Genomic DNA, 19866 nt, shown 5'->3' with positions numbered 1-19866 from the left:
TTCTAACGTTTGGCTCCTATCCCCACTGTCCCCAGGATTCGACATGGTTGCTTCGCAGTGCAGTACTGCAGGGAGAACAGAGGCAGCACAAAGAGGAGAAACACTAGGGGCTGAGTATCTGGCAGCCTGATGCACCTTGAGGGTGATTGCTTTGTTTGTTTGAAGTACTGGCAGAAAGATGAAAGGTGCATAAAACTAGCTAATAGCAGTTTCAGCCTTAACAGCAGAATAATAGTGCAAGTACCTTGAGGGAAGGGTTAAGGAGGAAAATGTTTACTAGTTTGGAGTTCACTTTTCCTAAATTTCCGATTCCTCCATCACGCCAGTATCTTTATTCCTTTAAGATTTGAGCTGTACCAGGTAGATTGTCCTATGGAAGCCAGATACATAGACAAGACCAATAAACTTTTTTTTTTTTTTTTTTTAAAAAAAACAAATGGAATACATGCATGGCAAAAATGTCAAGGTAGATAGTGAAGTAGGGAAAATTTCTACAAAACCTTGATTATTTTAAAAGAAAACAATATATTGTATGTCTTTACTTGGAATGTCATAGATAATGAAAATAATAGTAAAAGGCAAGTGATGTGTGATTTCCCCCCACATGCACACCTTCCAGATGCTTGCTTCCTGTTTCGTGCCTTATGGAAAGCGAGGAGGTTGACAAAATGTTGTTTGAGAAAGGAAGAAAAAAGTTAAGGAGGAGGGATGATAAGGTTTTTGTATAACTCTGAATTACACAGAAACAAAGGGACGTACTTCTAAGACTTAGCTTGCTTAATCATCAGCATAACTTTCTGAGGGTACTAATGGATTCCCCATAATTTGTTTTCTTCAAGTGACATTTGAATACCTATTTTAAAAAAAATCAGAAAACAGAGGTTAAATGTCTTAGTTTTCATTCAATTATGGCATTAATGTCTCTGGAGTAGAATATTGGATAACAACGTTGTAGAGGCCTCTTCAGACCAGAAGAACCACCAGTCCATTTATCACCGTTTCTGCTTGTATCTAGAAGTTCTAAAGCAGGCTTTCTTTGGTTTAGCTGGCATTTGTTTACACAACAAACTTTCAAACTTCAGGGTTTTTTTCCCCCCCTTAGTTATATTGCTAGAATGCAGTGAAAGCAGATATCAAGACAGATGTGTAGAGGTTTTGTAAAATTCATCACAGATTAATCAGCAGTGTATATTCAGGGTTTATTTGCAAGGCAGTCCATTTATGGCAACTTCAGAGTTCTGTGAGCAGAGTTCAGAAAAAAGTTCTGCTGAGAAACATACCTGTTGCTTTATGTGATACCATATTTTTATCTAGTTCTTTTCAATGTCTGCTCATGAAAATGTAGAAGATTAACATACAGAATTCTAAAAACTAATAAACATTTGTTGGCCAGTTCTGCAGGGTGAAGGGTTGCCCTCTGTCTTTTGCATCACAGAGCAATTCCAATGTCCTAGCTCTGCAAGAAGACATACACTGAAATCCATAAATTGGTGGAAATGCATGTGCTTAGAACTAAGTTGAGTAAGAATGTCCTTGGCTATTGAGTTATAAAATAGTATTGTTGTTATGCCTCTGTTTCCCACATAGGTAAAGTGGAGAGGTCAGGAGACTGAGTGAGAGTGCTCATGGCAAAGCGTATGCCTGATATGAGCATCCTAATTGTGTCTTCTTTTTTTAGCAATTAAACTAATTCCTTTTAAATAGTTAGCAATACGATTCACGATAATGGATTATACTAAAACATCTTTATATGTGCACATTTTTTTTTTTTTACCGTAATTCAGTAATTACCAGCCTTTGCCATGACAATCATGTCATGAAATTGACTTCACAAATTATATCAACAGAGTCACTGTGGCCTAAGATGAAGAGTTGTGCCTGGGTTAGAATGCTGGGAATACATTAAGTTCAGGAAAAAAAGTTGTAGTTCTTTTACCTGCTTGATACTGGTTCTCAAAGTTTTTGCCCAGTCTTTAAATGGTTACTGAAGCAATTTCATTTTTTTGGTACGTGAAAGACACTTTGGTACATTTGATTTCTTTCCCACAGAATCATTAAGAAAAATGGAATGGAAAAGATCTGCTCATTCATCTGTTAATTTATTTGCCAAGATGTGACTGTTCATGTGTGGGGTTTTCTTTTGTTTTTTTTTTTTTAACTGATGCTCGGTCCAGTTTAGTGCTGAATGACTCATGTGCTGGAACTTCCACCACTTGCCTACTGAGACAGTTCTACAGTTTAGAAAAAAACCTGGGAAATGTTTTTTTGATAATTGCCTTCCTTTTTCCCCCCTTATATTAAGCTATATACTCATTTAACTTGGGTTAAATTGGTTATGTTTGTGTTAGAGTGGGAAGGGGATCTGGAAGCTGGGTGTCAGAGTACAGAAGTGCTGATTTGCAAACCTATCTTCAAAAGTGTAATTACCCAGTTATGTCAACAATGCCATTTGTGCTTTTGGGCATAATAATTTTTTTCTAATTAAAGGTGTTTTATGCTTCCATCTATCATCCGAAAGTGTGACCATGCAAATAAAAAACTGCCACGTTTAATAAATAGGCTAGATTAGTTGATCTCATGTTTATTCTTTGTAATTTAACTTTGATTATTCATTCATTGGTGAAAACACTGCACTGGTGTCTTAATTGCTGTCGGTGATTAAAAATATTGACTTAATAGGGCGTTTTCTAGCTGGCATCAACTAAATGAGAAATTCATGTCTGTGTTCAGTGTAGGCACCTCTCTTTCCTCTCAGGGCAACAGAAGCTTTCTGTGAAATTGCAACAGAAGCATCATACAGAACTGTCTGAGTTGGCTGTGTGCTCTGAGCTTCTCTTGAGGTAATATGTACTAGTTATTGAGAAATAAGTAAATGTTTTATAATAGCACTGTACCCATAAATGCATTTCATGCATGAAGTTCCTAGAATAAGGAGAAAAAACAGATCCTTTAAGTCCAGATATTTTTTGTTATTGTTGTTACAATAACCCAGAAATAGTTATTTTAGTTTTGTCATGATGCAGCTTTGATACCTTCATGCAAGATAGCAATACACTCCATTGTTGGCTGTATCTTAAAACAAAGTTAGAGCAAGGTCTCGATGCCCAACTATCAACCGTGCACAAATCAGTCCCTTTTCCACACAGGTGCCCATGCAGGGGGTGAGGTAGAGAGCACATGAGAGGCAGGGGGGCCACATTTGGTGAGGGGCTATGCTCTGAGGTTAGGTGAGTCTGGGTCATGTGTATACGTGGAAGCTGCAGTAGCTAGTCCAGACTGACTTTCCGTACTCTGCTCAAAAATCTTGTCTGGCATGGGTGTCACTACTCTGCTTGTGAAAGTCAGATGCCTGACATACAGCCACGCTGGGCACCTCCTGAGGTGGCCACATGGGAAGTGGATTAAGTGCAGCGCAATGATTATGCATTAAAACACATCTTGGACAACTGAGCACCGACCTCTTCTGTAGACCTAGCGTATGTGACAAATGGCAAATCTAATTTCATATGCAGTGTGTTCTTTGTTGCTTTTTTTTTCTTTCCAGAACGGGTTTTCTGATTTCTTTGTTAATAAGGTAGTTTGTTCTTAATGTAATTCATAGATAAGAGACTTTCAAACGAATAAGCCATAGTGTAGCAACATAACTGTAACTGAAAGCTAATAGGAAGTAAGCAGCAAATGCTGTCTGGCTTTGAGCTAAAGAACAAAATACCCTCATTTGGGGATGGGGAGGATTGTGGTGTGGTTGTTTTGGAGATTTGTTGGGGGGGGGTAGGATTTTTTGGGAAGGTCTTGTGCTATTGTGGTAGCTACTTGCTAATCCAGGATAGAGCTCCCCAGTCTTTTGTGGGAACCAAGCCTGATAAGAAGAGCTGGACAGCTTGTTAATTTTTTGTTTAATGAAATCAGAGCCTAATTTAGACTCCAGATAGCACAAGCACTGCGGTTGACTGTGCGTTCACAGTGTCTGTTTCTGAACACCTGGTAGTGTGATGGAAAGTACTGTTTTTCACACTGCATTAAATTGAGAAGCAGATAGCTCTCCTGTGAGTTGAGTTCTAGTGTGCAAAAAAAACATTTTCTACCAACAAGAAGGTTAACAATTAAACCAGTGACTGAGAAGCTAAATTGAGCAAAAACTGTCATGCTATTTACATCTTCGTTATTGCTCTGGATAGAAACACAGCAGACTTACAACTGTGTGAGCTCTTTGCTTTAGAATGGCTTATTTTTCATGCTACAGCATTCTCAAGTGTAAAGCAAAATCATTTACAGTGTATTAAAGCTGCAGCACTGAGATTTTTGGGAGGAAATGTCAGTGGAAGCATGTACCTTCTCTTTCCGATCCACTAGTTGGATTGAGATCAGAACCTGAACGTTAGTCCCCTTTTGTATGATTCTTAATGTCTTTTGGTGTACTTTTTTTTTCTTTTTTTCCTATGCTTGTGCTTTTAGGAGTTAAAAATACGGTTCTGATTAATTTTCAACTTGGTCGTATTGAATAGCTGGCATGACTCTGCTTTGCAAATGTCATGTGGTAGTTGTGCCTCTAGTGAATGTAATTTTTATTGTGTGACATGAACTTAGTCTAGAATGTATTGGGAAAAGAATAGGAAGGGTGCAAAATACGCTTAAGAACAAATAAAAAGCAGCGTTTTTAAAGAAGAGAATTAACAGCCAAGCCATGAGTAGGTCAAAGCCAACTGGCTGAAGCACTTTTCCAGTCAGAATAAATGAGTAAATGTGGTGCAGGTGAATCAGGGGTTTTTTTGGTTTTGTTTTTTGTTTTTTTTTAACTGGGGAGAAAAAGGACACCTTAGTAATCTAAGTCTCCATCTATTCTCTCCTCTAGCTTTTTAAAAATTTGTCAGCTATCTGCACTGGAGGGTCCTTGCAGATGTGCCTAACACAAGTGAGGCCATACCTGGGGGCTGGGAAGCTGAGTGGGGGTCCCTGACCCAGGGCTTGCTCCCTGGGGAAGGCTGGTCTGCCTGCAGCAAGCTGGATGCCTGGTGGCTGCTGCCACCCTCCCTCCTGTGCCCTTGGCCAAGAAGCTGCTCCAGATCTTGCCAATTCACCTGCTCATCTGGTTATTGTCCCCTGCTGTCACGTAGCCCAAGTCTTAAACCAAACACTTCTATTTCACAGAAAACTCTCAAACTAATGCTGAAATAGACACAACTGAGAAAGTGGATATCTTGAGGGTGGGCAAGAGACCATCTGCTGAATCCATATGTATTCTTAAAAGTTTGGCTGGCTGTGTCCTGAGGAGCAAAGCAGAAGTGGCCAGGTGTACTGTCTCAGTCCTTTCTTGCGTATTAGTGTAATACATAGAAAATATTTCCTTTGCATCATAAAGAACAGAAAGGTCTTTAGTTTGAGAAATGGCTGTCTTTATCACAATTCATTCCACAGGAGTGGTTTTTTCACGTTTTTAGAAATTGAGGGGTTTTTTCCTTTCTTTAAAAAAAACATCAAAACTCAGAATTTACAAGAGCAGTTGTTTATGTTGTGATGCATTTTTCAACATATTCTGTTAGTAGGCTCTTGGATAAGATTGGATAGTTTGTGACATAGGACAATCTCTGCAGTGTATTAATGAAAGTTCTTTAAATTGTTGGCAGGCTGAATTTGCATCCAGAAAATCATATCCTATCTGTGATATGCTTGTTTTTTAAGAGGATGTATGAAAGTAAAATTTCTAACTACGTGCTATGCAGGTATTTTCTGTCTATTGTGTGAGAATACAATTTTGAATAATAACTAGAAGTTCAATGTGGAGTTCAAATAGTATCATCCTGTGGTGTGAGAGTACACTCTTCACATTGCCTATCTACTTCCTTATAGTGAGCCACTGACTAAGAATCAAGATACATAAAGTTTCTTTCATATTTAGCAGACAAGCATTGCCAGTTGGTTATGGTTTTGTCAGTAGCTTTCAGTTTGGGGCACTGCAGTGAACCTGTTTAGCATTTACAGGTATGAACAGCTTATTTTAAAACTCATGAGAAAAATAACTCTTAGCCTTGACGCACCTTTATTCTAGGTTTGTCCACTCATGGATACCTATCAATGTAGGTAAGCCACATGCTGCTGTATACATGGGCATTTCATAGGAAAGCCAAACTATTTGAGATTTACAGTGGTTTTACATTGGCAGTAAAACTCCAGGTGACTTAACCACCACTAAGGTATGACCTGCAGGGCATTTTCCAAATAGGCATTTTTAGCAGTAGTGGCCTTGGAACTTTTTGTGGGTGCATAGGGAACACAGTTCAGTGTTTCTTGGCAAGATAGGCAGGTCATTTCTGAGGAGACAATTTCGCTTCCTGTGCGCTCAGATTTCAGAACAGCAGTAACTGTTCTGCTGAGAATATGTACTTTGTTGAAATGTTTCTGGAACATTTTGAAACTCCCTTTTTTGTACAGGACTTTGTTTCTTAACTGGGTCAGTAATTCTGGTGTCTCCATTGAATGGCATTTCAGCGTTGGAGATTTGTGTTGTGCACCATGTATTTTTATTTTAAGCTGACTATATGTATGCTTGGCTATTTTTCCACATATGTTATGGCATAGTGTCTTTCGGTTTTAAAATTGCATGTCTCTCTACCCGATTTCTTAAACTTTAACTTATAATTAAACTTTATTTGGTAAAGTTGTTCACGTTGCTAATGCATAAAAAGATGTGGTGCGGGTGAATTATTAAGAGAAGTCATCAATATGGGATTAACTGAAAGGATTTTATTAATGATTAAATGATGATCAAATGAAAATTGATGATTGAAAATTAAATGGTAATCAGTTAAGCAATAACTGAATGGTAATTAAGCAGTGATTTAACCCAATTTTCAAGAAGGGTAAGAAGGAAGACCCTGGTAATTACAGGCCTGTCCGTCTCACTTCAGTGCCTGGTAAAATCATGGAGAAGGTTATTCTGGGAGTTACTGAAAAACGCTTGAGAGACAATGCAGTCATTGGTCATAGCCAGCACAGGTTTATGAGGTGAAAGTCCTGCTTAATGAACTTAATTTTCTTTTATGACAAGGTCACCCATCTAGCTGACCATGGGAAGCCGGCAGATGTGGGTTTTTTGCATTTTAGCAAACCTTTTGATACTGCCTCTCACAGTATCCTTCTGGAAAAAATGTCCAGCACACAGCTAGGCATGTCCATAATACGTTGGGTGAAAAATTGGCTGATGGGTCGGGCTCAAAGAGTTCTAGTAAATGGGGTTACATCAGGCTGGCAGCCAGTCACCAGTGGGGTTCCCCAGGGCTCAATTTTAGGGCCAGTGCTCTTCAATGTTTTTGTAAATTATCTGGACACAGGAGTCAAATGTACATTAAGTTTCCCAGCGATACTAAATTAGGAGGAGCTGTGGACTCCCTTGAGGGTAGAGAGACCTTACAGAGAGATCAGGATAGACTAGAGAGTTGGGCAATCACCAACCGTAGGAAATTTAACAACAGCAAGTGCCGGATTCTCCGCCTGGGATGAGGTAATCCTGGTTATACATGCAAATTGGGGGACAAGAGACTGGAGAGCAGCCCCACAGAAAGATCTGGGGGTTTGGGTTGATGTCAAGTTGAATGTGAGTCAACAGTGTGCCCTGGCAGCCAAAAGGGCCAACCGTGTCCTGGGGTGCATCAAGCACAGCATAGCCAGCCAGCTGAGGGAGGTGATTGTCCCACTCTACACTACACTGGTGCGGCCCCACCTTGAGTACTGTGTGCAGCTGTGGGCGCCTCAATACAAGAAAGACATCAAACTACTAGAGTGTGTCCGGAAGAGGGCAACCAAGATGGTGAAAGATCTTGAAGGCAAGATTTATGAGGAGCAGCTGAGGTCACTTGGTTTGTTCCTCTTGGAGAGGAGAGGGCTGAGGGGTGACCTCATGGCAGTCTACAACTTCAAGGGGGGCAGCGGAGGGGGAGGCGCTGATCTCCGCTCTCTGGTGACCAGCGATAGGACACAAGGAAATGGAATGAAGCTGTGTCAGGAGAAGTTCAGATTGGACATCAGGAAAAGGCTCTTCACTGAGAGGGTGGTGGGTCACTGGAACAGGCTCCCCAGGGAAGTGGTCATGGCACCAAGCCCGTCAGAGTTCAAGGAGCATCTGGATGATGGTCTTAGTCATATGGTTTTGTTTTAGGTAGTCCTGCGAGGAGCAGGGAGTTGGACTCAATGATCCTTATGGGTCTCTTCCAACTCAGGATACTCTATGATTCTATGATACTTTTAGGCCTAATGTAAAATGTCGTTTACCAGATGCTGGGTAAGGGGTCTCTCAGGCTTGAGAAGTAACCTTGAGAGGTGTCCCTGCTCAAGGGGGAGATCACTGCCGTGCAGCCTGCTGCCATACAGGAGAGTTCAATGGGCTTGGGGGGACTACAGATATTTATAGCATAAAGTGATTGACTTGTCAAATCCTGCTTTGGTGTATGTGTAGGCGTGCAGCTGTAGCAGTTTTATTTCTGTCTAGTCCCAGCTCAGGCTGGTACTTTAGCTCCTGATAAGACATGGCCTAGATTCCTTAGTCCCTGTGAAGATACAGCCCAGCACAGTTCTCATGGTTTATACAGCGGGGCTGACTTCAGTCAGACCTCCATGTTGGTGATGCCTGAACCAAAGCACTGTTCACTCAGAGTGGGTGCATCTGTCACAGACTTGCCAAACAAAAAACTTGATCTGCACTTCCAACCAAAAAATTAATATCTATCACAAAATGAAAATGAGTGAGTATTTTCAAGATTTTGTTTGCAGTTACATTTTTCATGCTCTTGCCTTTGATTGTCGAGATAAACATTTTATCGGTGTTTTGCAACGGACATAGGCATAGACTACTTGACTCTGTGGTCAAGTAGTTCTTCCAAAGAGTAAATACTCAAATTCAACTGAATATTAAGGATCATTTGCAGTGATTCGCAACTTGGGGGAGGGAGAAGGAAAGAGCAATAATTAATTCCTCTTAATTAGCATGCAGCATCTGAATGAAGCTGCAGTCTGAAGGTGATCCCAAAATAGGATACTGAATTACATGATTTCCACTGTGAAACAACCCTGTATAGGTACTGGTGTTATTGCTGCTAATGAGCTATGTCTATGTGTGCACATGTAATGGCTCATTGTGAACAGCTGTAGGGCTAAAAGCATATTCTGAAGAGTTTTTTTCCATTTTTTCTCCCTTCCCTAAACCTTATTGTGTTTTGAAAAATAAGTGTTCCTTTCAGAAAAGAATAAGGTGCTGTTGACATGCAAAATGTCATTTCATACTGACTGCAACTCTAATATATGAAATTTTTCTTTACCAGCTGACCCTAAAACTTTTTTCAGTGTGCAGTTTTTCTCCTCGATACAGAGTAGCTGTCTGAGGTTTGTAGAGGTAAAAGCTTGTTAGCTTTCTGGTTATCAAAGAATCATAGAATCTTTTAGGTTGGAAAAGACATATAAGATCATCAAGTCCAACTGTTAACCTAACACTGCCAAGTCCACCACTAAACCATGTCCCTGAGCTCCACATCTGCACGTCCTTTAAATACCTCCAGGGATGGGGACTCAAACAAGCTAGGCAGCCTGGTCCAGTGCCTGACTACCCTTTTGGGGAAGAAATTTTTCCTGCTATCCAATCTAAACCTCCCATAGTGCAACTTGAGGCCATTTCCTCTTCTATCACTTGTTACTTGGGAGAAGAGACCGACCCCCACCTCACTACAACCTCCTTTCAGGTGGTTGTAGAGAGCAATAAGGTCTCCCCTCAGCCTCCTCTTCTCCAGACTAAACAACCCCAGTCCCCTCAGCCGCTCCTCATAAGACTTGTGCTCCAGACCCTTCACCAGCTTCGTTGCCCTTCTCTGGACACGCTCCAGAACCTCGATGTCCTCCTTGTAGTGAGGGGCCCAAAACTGAACACAGCACTCGAGGTGTGGCCTCACCAGTGCTGAGTACAGGGGCACTATCACCTCCCTGGTCCTGCTGGCCGCACTATTCCTGATACAAGCCAGGATGCCATTGGCCTTCTTGGCCACCTTGGCTGAGTTATTTTCATACTTGCTGTATATAGCATGATAGCCTTAGCCATAGGAATGAAATAGTTTGTGATTGCTGCAGTTACTGTATTACAGGTTGTGTGTGTGGCTTCATATGGACACGTGCTTGCACACACAGTTGTGGTATTTGGTAGGCTTGTTGTGTGTAGAAGTGGACAAGAGTTGTTATCTGTGCTGTGGAAGTTTACAATCTCTCTGTGTGTACTTCTTACTTAGTAGTTGTATTTCAATTCATTATTTTCTTTGCAATTGTTTAAGGATTATAGAATTAGGACACTTCGGCATTATGGCATATTTAAATTATGATACATGAACCCAACTTCTTTGCTACAGTTAGGTTTAGATTTTCCTTTCCCTGAAGTGACTTAAGGAATGTCTGGAGACGGAGGAAGAGAACCATGTCTTGCTGTATGCTGCTAGATGAAGATGAAACCTGACGCACCTGTCCGGGTGTCACTTTGTGCTGCCTGTTACACAATACTGTGCTAGCAGGTCTCTGGCTTTTGATGTGAGAAGAGAAAAATGCCAGGCGATTTATCTGATTTCTCCCCTCCCCGTGCTCTGGTCTGAAGGCACACATAGCATATTTCTGGCTCGAGTGTTCTTTTGGAGACTTGCTTTGTCAGCCTGCTGGTGCAGCTCCCCATGGTTATCTTGAGAATGAAATCTTAGCAGGCTCATTTAGCACTTCCCACCTCTCACTGGTTCTAAAACTGCTTCCTGGCTCTGCCATATGCCCAGTAACATCCTGCCTTTCCTGCCTAACTTGAGCTGTATTGCTTGTACTTCACCATTTTCTGTCTGAAGATGGACTTCCTATCAAATAAACCAAATATTTCAATATACTGCTTTGAAGCATCTAGTCAGGAAAAACTGACACCACTCCAGACCAGTCATAGCCTAATTTAGACTTGCGTATGTGTGCTTGTTGTCTCAGTACTTTTTAAATGAGCAATCACTAAAGGTGGTAGAAGTTGAAGCCAGCAGATGTGGTCTATATTAAGCTGCAGAGTGGTCTTTCAGGAGAATTAATGGGAGTGCTAAAAGTACAACAGACTGCACTGCTACCTGGGAACGGGTACACCTGAGAAGATGGGCTACATGAACTAATAGGTCTCTGCCTATAACTTTTGTAGGTACATACTCCAAATGTCCCAAGTTCCATTTCTATTCTCGAGTGATCCAAGTACCTTTGAAAATGTGATTTGTCTTAATTTTTAAGTTTCTTTTAAGCAATCTCCCATGCGCATACATGCAGGTGCACACACAGAGTTCAAGTCATCTAAAGCAGCTAATAACAGAGAAATGATAAAAGGGCTAGAGAATACATATAAAGAAACGGTAGGGCCTGAAATGCTAGCAGATGAAAAATATGCTGTTCTGATGCACTTTGAACAGAAAGCTATTGCTGTTTTGTTGCTTGCAGGGTACGGAACTGAAAGCTAAAGCAGAAGCACGCTGCTTGAGCTGATGCACTCTTCCCCTTTGAAACATCTCATCACCCTGTGCCAAGGAAGGCTTGAACAGAGGTGATTCATCTGGCTTTTCAAACAGGCAAATGTGCACCCTAGCTAGTGCTGCTGGGTGACTGAGTAAACTTATCCAGTGCCACAAAACGTGATGCTGCTTTGCTTACTGTAGTTGGTCTCATAATTGTTTTGCATTTGAGTGGGATGTGAGGAAGTTGCAGCAATCGTATACTGAAGTACATCAAAGCATCTTTAGATACAATGGCAGACTTCTGCTGCAAGGCTGTCTATCTTACAGTACTAAGTTAAAATCTGCAATAGTGGTGTGCCATGTTGATTTTTTTGACAGGAAACACTTACTGTACTGGTGAGAGTGTGCCTCTGTGAACTCCTGACAGTTTTAATGGCCTTTTCTCCCCTGTTCCTACTTATTCCTTTCCTGTATCATAAACCTTCCTTGAAAGTGCTTTGGTGTATTAGTTTTCTGTGGAAAAGGGAATATTATAGATGCTGTGAATAATGCTTTTCACCTATTGTCATACTAAAAAACAGGTAAGGGTCCCTTGAATATCTTGTATGGTCTGCCACATCGTTTGTCAAGGGTATTTTTTTCCCCATGGACTATTCCATTCCTTTTAATGCTATACTGTTGTTAAAATGATGGACTCCCTTGATGCCAATGTTGAGCATTTCCCATCATTACTTTCGAAGTAATAACAGAGGGCTCTTCAGGGAGGTTTTGGGTTTTTTGGCGTTTTGGTTTTGTTTTGTTTGTTTGTTTGTTTTTTCCATTCTTTATGGAAGTAGTACCCTGTTCAGAGCCTGCCTTAGACCACTAGTCTGCATTATTTATTTTTTTTTCTCTCTGACTGGTATTACCTGTTAGAATTAACAAGGAGGCCAGCTGAGAAAAGTGTTCTTTTGTGTTACCGTCAATAGGGCTTGCCACTTGAGAAGATAATGTTACTGACCAATCAGAACTTTGACTATTTATATAAGGATTTATGTATTTTTTTAATGTGAATGGGCAGGCAATATGAAATCAGATTTCTTAAACCATAGGAGTGGATTCTTGAAGGCTTCTCATTTGTTCTTAACTGACTATTTTTGTACGTAGGGCAAAATATATTATGCCTAGACTATGCCTTAGGTAGGACAAAATGTATTTGTCTTTGGTTTGTCTTCCTGTTGTTTAGTAAACAAATTCGGAGCATTAGTTTTCTGTTAGTCTTTCTATATTTTGATAGTGCAGAACTATTAGATGTTCTGTGCTGTGATTTTCAGAGAAGTAGGTTCCTGTCTGCATGTATGTGTGGGAAGTAGTATGAGCTATGTGTCAGCTGTTTCAGAAAGCTGCACTGAACCCATGTATACTGAAAGCAATTATTAAGTGAAGACACAGGAAGGTCTGAAATGTCAGAGCTGGGGAAAAAGGTTACTTGCACTCCTCAGTCACTTACACAGCTTCGCCTGTTGAACTTGGTTTGGTCCTGAAAAACTATGCTTTTATGTTTCAGACTGGATATAGGGAATTTTAACAGGACCAGTGTAATACTGCCTGTTTCATTTGTTGGTTTTGTGCACAAAGCAGTAAGGACCTTTCAAGGGTCAGGCCACTTAGTTGAAATAATTAAATTTAACAGAATGGCTAGAGAGTAAAACTCAGGCAAATACAGATGGGGGGGTGTAAAAAAAAAAAAAAAAAGAGCAGGACATTTGTCAGTGATAAAACAAATGTTTGAGCTTCACACTCTGGAGATGTTTTAAAAATATTTAAAGGCTCTCTGCTCTAAGCTCCCAGCTGACACTCGCAAACAGTGTGGATACTGTCACACTGCATGAGCTGTTCTTTCCTTGAATGAATGGCGTGCTTTCCTGCTTTCACCTGCTTTACAGCTCCCCCTCACACCCTCAGTGACCTCATGTGAAAAGCCTAGTATTTCTTCTTGTGGACTTGCTGTGGTTCCCTTCCTGTATCTTTTGCTGCCTTCCCATGTATGATCTCAAATGAGTACGCTGGTTGCAGGGAAACTTGTGATGGCTTCCTACAAACTGCAAACACAAACAAGAATTGGAGGTGTTTTGGTTCCTGTGAAAGATGAGATTGATCTAAAGCTAGACTCCATTCTATTAGCAAGAAGAATTAAAAAATAACAACCCATCTTTCTCTTTTAAGTAAGCCATAAGAGTACCTTCCTCCTATTCCACCGTTTTCAATAGTCTTTGAAACTTTTAATTCAGAAGCAAAGCACTCTCATAATACAGAGTCATTTATGGCTATTAATTTGTGTTGAGCTTGATTTAAGTACAACCTATTCCTAAGTTGCTTAAGGAAATACACTAATGAAAACCATTTCAGTGGGGGGGGGGGGGGGGGGGGGGGAGAACTGGCTCCAAATGACCAATAATCCCAAAATAAAACCCTATAATAAAATCTTATAAATAACTTTAGTCATAACGTTCAAAACTGTATCATAAAGACATGAATAAAACACCTTTTTACAGAGTCAGGACCTGTGCATTCAGGGTTTGAAAATACACAAGAAAGTCTAACTGAAACTTTGAAGAAGCTTCTTCAATGTCTTGAAACTAAACCCTAAAGCACTTGGGAGGGTGGGGGATGGGCAGAATAGATATGGGAAAGTTATGAGGAAGTGAAAAAGAGATTTCAGCCTCATTCAGCCTGTGTCGGTGGTGAATGTTGTCCTTTGTCTGGCAAGGGTTACTTGCAGCTCAGGTTTCTCAGGATCTGAAAGTGCAAAAGATAATTGGTGCATTAAAAGCAGTGCCAAAGTCCCCAGAAGTGCCTGCTCTGCTGGGGGGTAAGGGAGGAAGAGTGCTCCTGCAAGTGCGCTGCCCTGGTGAGATAAAGTTTCTGATACAAAATTCATGCATGCAGGCAACTTTCCCTATAGGTAGTGTTTGTTTAAAACCTGTATTGTTTCTTGTACAGATTGTTTTATGTCAAAAAATGAGGCTGGCAATGGAGTAAACACCTCTCACTTTCTTTGAGAGCTGGAGAGCATCCTCCAATTGCTACAGCTGTAAGTGTGTGGAAGTGTGCACCAGTGCAGCCTCTCTGGTGGTTTGCACACACCTTAATCCCCTCCCCCCTCATTTCTTGCTGCCACTTGACTGTATCTGCTAAACAGCAAGAGGAAATAGTATGGCTACAATAGAGATTAAAAGTGAAAAATATGAAAGTAGTCTTCTCTGAAATGATAATTTCCCACTTACAGCTCGCAGGATTGAAACAAATGATAGCTGTTCAGAGCCTTTAAGGGGAAAAAAAAAAAGTGTTTTTATGGAATGATACTTCCATATTAAGAATAATTGTGAATTTCTTTCTCATAAAGTACTTGAGACTAAAAAACTAGTAGTAGTCGTGGTCACAACTGTGTGCATACATGTGCATGTCATGGTACATTATGTCATGTCATGACATGGCATACTTAGTCATGACTGTGCATGTTTCACTTTTTTTTTTTTTTTTTTTTACTTTTTCCCCACCCCCCCTCCTTAAATAGTAGTGTGAGTTTTGGAGAAAATCTAGTTAAATTCAGCTGTTAACACCTGCAGTCATTTTCGTTCTCTTCCTGTGGTTTTATTTGTTTCAAGTAATTGTCAAAGAGCGTTGTTACCGCACTTCCTGCTTGAAGCCATAGCGAACAGTACGCAGTCAAAGGATATAGAGGGTTCACCTTAAAAGGAACTTCATAGATGTTTTTTAAAAACAGCGGGCTGTTCTTAAGCTATATAATTAATAAGTAGCTTTATTCTAACTGACCCTCCACAGCATGCAGCATATTCCTGTTTGGATCAGCTAAGGTAAATGCTCTGTAGCCTGCTTTTTGCCAGAAAACGTGAAGAGCGTGGAGGGGAGATTAATGTCTTTTTTTCACCCTTCCTCCTTTCCTGCTCCGTTAATTTCCTACAGAAAAGTTAATACTGCTTTAATAAGAAAAATTGCTGATACTGTAAGAGAATGTGCTCCACCCCCACTTACTGCCTTTATGACTGGTACTTAACAATAAGCAGTAGTTTCGGTTTTTGCGTTAGATCAGCTACTGTGGAATAAACTTAGGAGTAATGAAAATTACCTTAGTGGTTTTCACTTTGAATTGTAAACAATGTATCCTTTTTAATATCTTCATTTCTTCATACTACTTAAAATTTCTATAAATGGGATGAAATTCAAGTCATACATAAGATATAAAAGCCTTAAAGTGTGACAGAGTTGTTCAGTGTGATAGTCCTGTGGGTTCTTGCTATGTGAATTGTACACTCTAAAGTAAGTTGCATTCAGAGTTCGGAAAGTTTAAATGGGAAAAAGCAAATAGGTGTTTCACCATTCATCGCTGATTAACCTTACGGTTCAGGCAGAATAAGTGCCTTGTGTTTTCGACATGAGCTGTACGGTGTTCTGCCACTCTGAGCACCAGAGACTGTGTAAGAGCAAAAACAAAGAGGGATGGAGCTGTTTTCTCAAACTGTGTTCTTCAACCTCTGTTGTCCTCTTCAGCTGGCAAGTCTACACAGACAAATGCCGCAACACCCGCGAACAGCGCCATGTTAAAAGCTTGACCCTACGATGAAGCAGAGAACTAGCTGTGAAGCATTGCACATGTTTTGGGATCTCATTAATTGCAGCGAGGTTTGGGGTGCAGTCCAGGCTTTGCAGGAACACTTTCTCACGAGGTTACTAGTGAGCTGATACTACATAGTTACCTGACTGGTAGCTGTAGGTCAGTGTGGTGCTTTTTTTGTTCTTACTTTCTTTATAACCAATAATTTGGAAAAGAACAGCAGAATTTTTCTTGTTCTTTAAACAAGCAACTAGCAGCATGAGAGAAGTCTTACGTGTTGGTGTTGACATCGCAGTCCAATATGCCTTTTTGCCTTCAGTTTAATTGCTTTTTCTTTCCGTTTTGATGCAGCAGATTTATACCTGGTCTTTTACATTAACTTGGCCACTGTAAAATTAATTTGTTTAGCAGAGTGAGGGTGTATAAAATACCAGTGCTCTAACAAATACTACTAAGTTTTTGTTTGCGTTTTAAGAGGTGCAGTTGCTGTCAGTTTTCTCCAGACTTACAGATATGTCCTCCCACCACTGGTGGTTTTTTGTTTTGTTTTGTTTTTTAATTTAAAGACAACAGATTTAAAAACCGTGTGGTACTGGTTGCAGAACCATGAAATTAAAGCCAAATGTGACCCTATACAGGCTATGGAAGATAAAATACATTTTTAAGAGTGAACATGTTATCAGAGAGTATTATTCATGATCTCTAGCTCGACTTTGTCATTCATCAGCTTTTGATTTAATGGGGGAGTCAGTTTCAAAGAGAACTCTGTCCTGGAGGGCACAAGTCCTGCATGCTGAGGGTGGCTGGGTGGAGAAAGTTTTCTGCACCCTTGAGTATTTTGTCACCAGGAAGAGCCTTCCAGGCTCTCAGGAGCACGCACAAGCCCGTCGGGTTTGTTCCCAGGGCTTCGGCTCAACGTGGCGCTTAACGCTGCAGTGAGCTGGAGGAGCGGGCCAGCTGTCAGTGAGCAAATGAGGAGATGGATCAACACAGGAATTTCCCTGCCCTTTCCACGTGCATCTTCTGTACACGGGTGTAACAGCAGGATAGAAGCTAACCTTCTGTGTGAACAGGAATTTGATATGTTAAATCTGAACTTCATCAAAAAGAGATTGTGAGGAAGCAATAACATGAGTGTCAGAATTTCAGGAGATGCAAATCAGAATATTGGGTCACTTGCACAGCAAGAGAAGCCCGCTGCAATATATCTGTTTACGGCTCTGGTCTAATAGTCTTAAATGCTCTAACTTTGAGTACTTTCTTTCTCAATTTCTCATAATCTGAGCAGCTAGCATTGGGAGAGCATTGCTGCATTTCAGAACAACTTGGAGCCTATCTTCTCAGAAGTAGAAACACCAAGTTTTAAGGAGAGATAAGCTGTACAGTTACTGGACTAAAATTGTCAATTGTTACATGCTTAACAGGAGTTAACCATGTTTGAGTTCCAATTTTGTTACATATCAAATCAAGTTTAGAAAAGAATTGTGTAGCATGCAAATTCTGAGACTGCAGAGAACAGTATTTTCTTCTCAAGCTTTTCTACGTTAGTCCCACTCTTATTATTTAAAGTTGATCGAAATTTCACTAACGAGAAGAATTGAGAAAATTATGTGAAGCTACCGAATTATGAAGTGAGAACTTCCTTAGACACTTTTAAAGCTTATTTTTATTCTTGGATTTCACACTGTTGGTTGATAATTCCCATGTTTTCTTGCAGCCTCTTGACACATACATGGGATTTAGATGATCATCTTTGAGGTAGGAAAAAAATCTTCTTAAGCAGTGAAAATATGTAATATTAGCACTGTATTAAGACCTTTTTTTGAAGTGTCTGAGAGAAAAAAGGTTCTATAGAAGGATTTCTTGGTTTTTGGTTTTTGTTTACGTTTTTTCTTACCCTCAAGGTGTTCTGCTTAATAAAATTGCTTTGCTGTATATGGTGTTATTGATAGGAAAAGCTAGCAAAACATTTCCCCCTTCCCCCCCCTTCCTATTTTGATCTTTAGGCAAGAAATGCCACAAACAGGCATATAAACTTAATTTAAATGCTACCAGTAGCTTTTTCAAAGCTAGGAGAGACAAGTACTTTTGCTGGGGTCTTGCTATTTAGATGGTGTTACTGCAGCGTGCATTTATTTCTTGAAGAGTCTCTGTTAGTCTCTTAGAAGGTAAAAAGTGGGAAAGCTTCCCAGAGGCTTTGGACTTGGTATGGGAAAGGCGCTACTGTATTTCTCTGTATGTGTGTGTTGTAGCCAACAGTCCTGGAAAGTACCTGGCTAGTGGCAGCTGCAGAGTACAGTACCTTGGCATTTACGTAGTAAATGAGCAACCTCATTGCTTATGTGCTTGGCAGGTAGAGAACTGATGAAGGCAGCAGCTAAGTGGGACCGCTTTGCCACAGAATGTGCGTGTATGTACATATATGTATGTGTGTAGTCCATGTATGCCATGGAGTCTCCAAACCACTTCATACTGTGAGGAATTGCATGCAAACAATGATGTGTAGTTATGCACACATTTCTATGAATGAAGATGCAGTCGTATATAGAATTATTAAGGAGTATGCATGTAAAAACTTCTGAATACTCATCTCACTTTCTCTGCAAGTAAAGTTTATTATAGATGGCAAGATAAATGACCAGGGTGAAGTCTCACAGGAATTTTTATTGCACTCTTACTGAAGGAAAGCGGGTTGGAGATTAACCAATAAACATTATTTTAGTAAAGGAATGGTTGGAATCTGGAGCCTTAGTTGTTCCACATGAGGAGGTTTAGAGGTTTAAGGAAACAGTTTCAAACTATACAAGTAATGTCCTGTTTTGAAGCCAACTGTATGTGAAGCAAGAGGGTACAGAGAGTGGAAGGAAAATACCTTGAGTTGACGAAGTCCAGCCATTTTGCAAATTTTCCATATACGGAAATGTATTTATTTGTTTCCTCAGCACTTAGAAAAGCATGCCTTTGCTTGACAGCTGTGCAACAGGGTTGGGGTTAAATACTATTTAAACTTTGCGCTGTGAATGGACTGGGTAACTTTTCCGCTGAGAAATATGAAATGTCAATAGGCACAATTCCCTAAGAAGTTTAAAGGGGTGTATGGGCAATTCTCACTTTCTAAAATGACATTTGAAAGTTAGAAACAGATCAAACAGAAATGGCTGCCAAAAGACTGGACACCAATTCTTGATACCACTTCATCTAACCAAAGCGGGAATGTTAGCCTTATACAGATTTCTGGTATATGCCATTTTTGGTAGTCACTGTAGAAATAAGCACATGACTTGTTTGCTAGTGTCACTTCAGTCTGTGGTTCAAGATATTGCCAAGAAATCACTGGTGTGGGTGGCTGCCTGGGAGCACGAGATTCTGTATATTATTTCTTTTTGATGTAATGTACTTCTGTTTTCAGGTTCACATAACGCTAGGGACCAAAGAAGCATACGTAACATTTCTGTGGTGCTGGGACCAACCTTCTGAAAGAAGACTCTAAAATAGCTTTTTGCCTTCAAGTTGTTTGTCCTGGGACTGACTTGTCTTTGGAGAAGAGCTCAACAGAGGAAAGATTTTCACATTGGAACCATTATAAATAAATCTATTTAAAGAACTTGCTACCTGGAAGCAGATTTACAGAGGTTGTCCTGCTTTTCATCTGTGTTCCCACTTCAGACTGTAAACAATGAGTGAGTTTTGGTTGTGTTTCAACTGCTGTATTGCAGAACAGCCTCAGCCTGTAAGTATGAATATTAGCACTGCTTTGTTTTTGTA

The 19866-nt window shown here is 40.3% G+C and overlaps 1 protein-coding gene across 14 annotated transcripts in view; it reads left to right on the top strand.

Annotated features, from left to right (window-relative positions):
• The window catches only part of CDC42SE2 (CDC42 small effector 2), an 85479-nt gene that overhangs the window by 31438 nt on the left and 34175 nt on the right, over positions 1–19866 (top strand). For 9 of the 14 annotated variants that reach the window (XM_082337464.1, XM_082337462.1, XM_082337460.1 and 6 more), the window contains one exon: positions 19511–19831. In XM_082337464.1, coding sequence (XP_082193590.1) covers positions 19778–19831 — 54 coding nt within the window. In that variant the 5' untranslated portion in view covers positions 19511–19777. Of the gene's footprint in view, positions 1–2755; positions 2841–11472; positions 11576–17818; positions 17860–19510; positions 19832–19866 lie in introns of all 14 variants that reach the window. The other 5 variants (XM_082337461.1, XM_082337465.1, XM_082337467.1 and 2 more) reach the window with 4 other exon arrangements.

Source organism: Platalea leucorodia (assembly GCF_965183815.1).
Source record: "Platalea leucorodia genome assembly, chromosome: Z".
NCBI lineage: Eukaryota > Metazoa > Chordata > Aves > Pelecaniformes > Threskiornithidae > Platalea > Platalea leucorodia.
The sequence above is the reverse complement of the archived record's forward strand: the minus strand, read 5'-3'. Positions and strand labels throughout refer to the sequence as shown.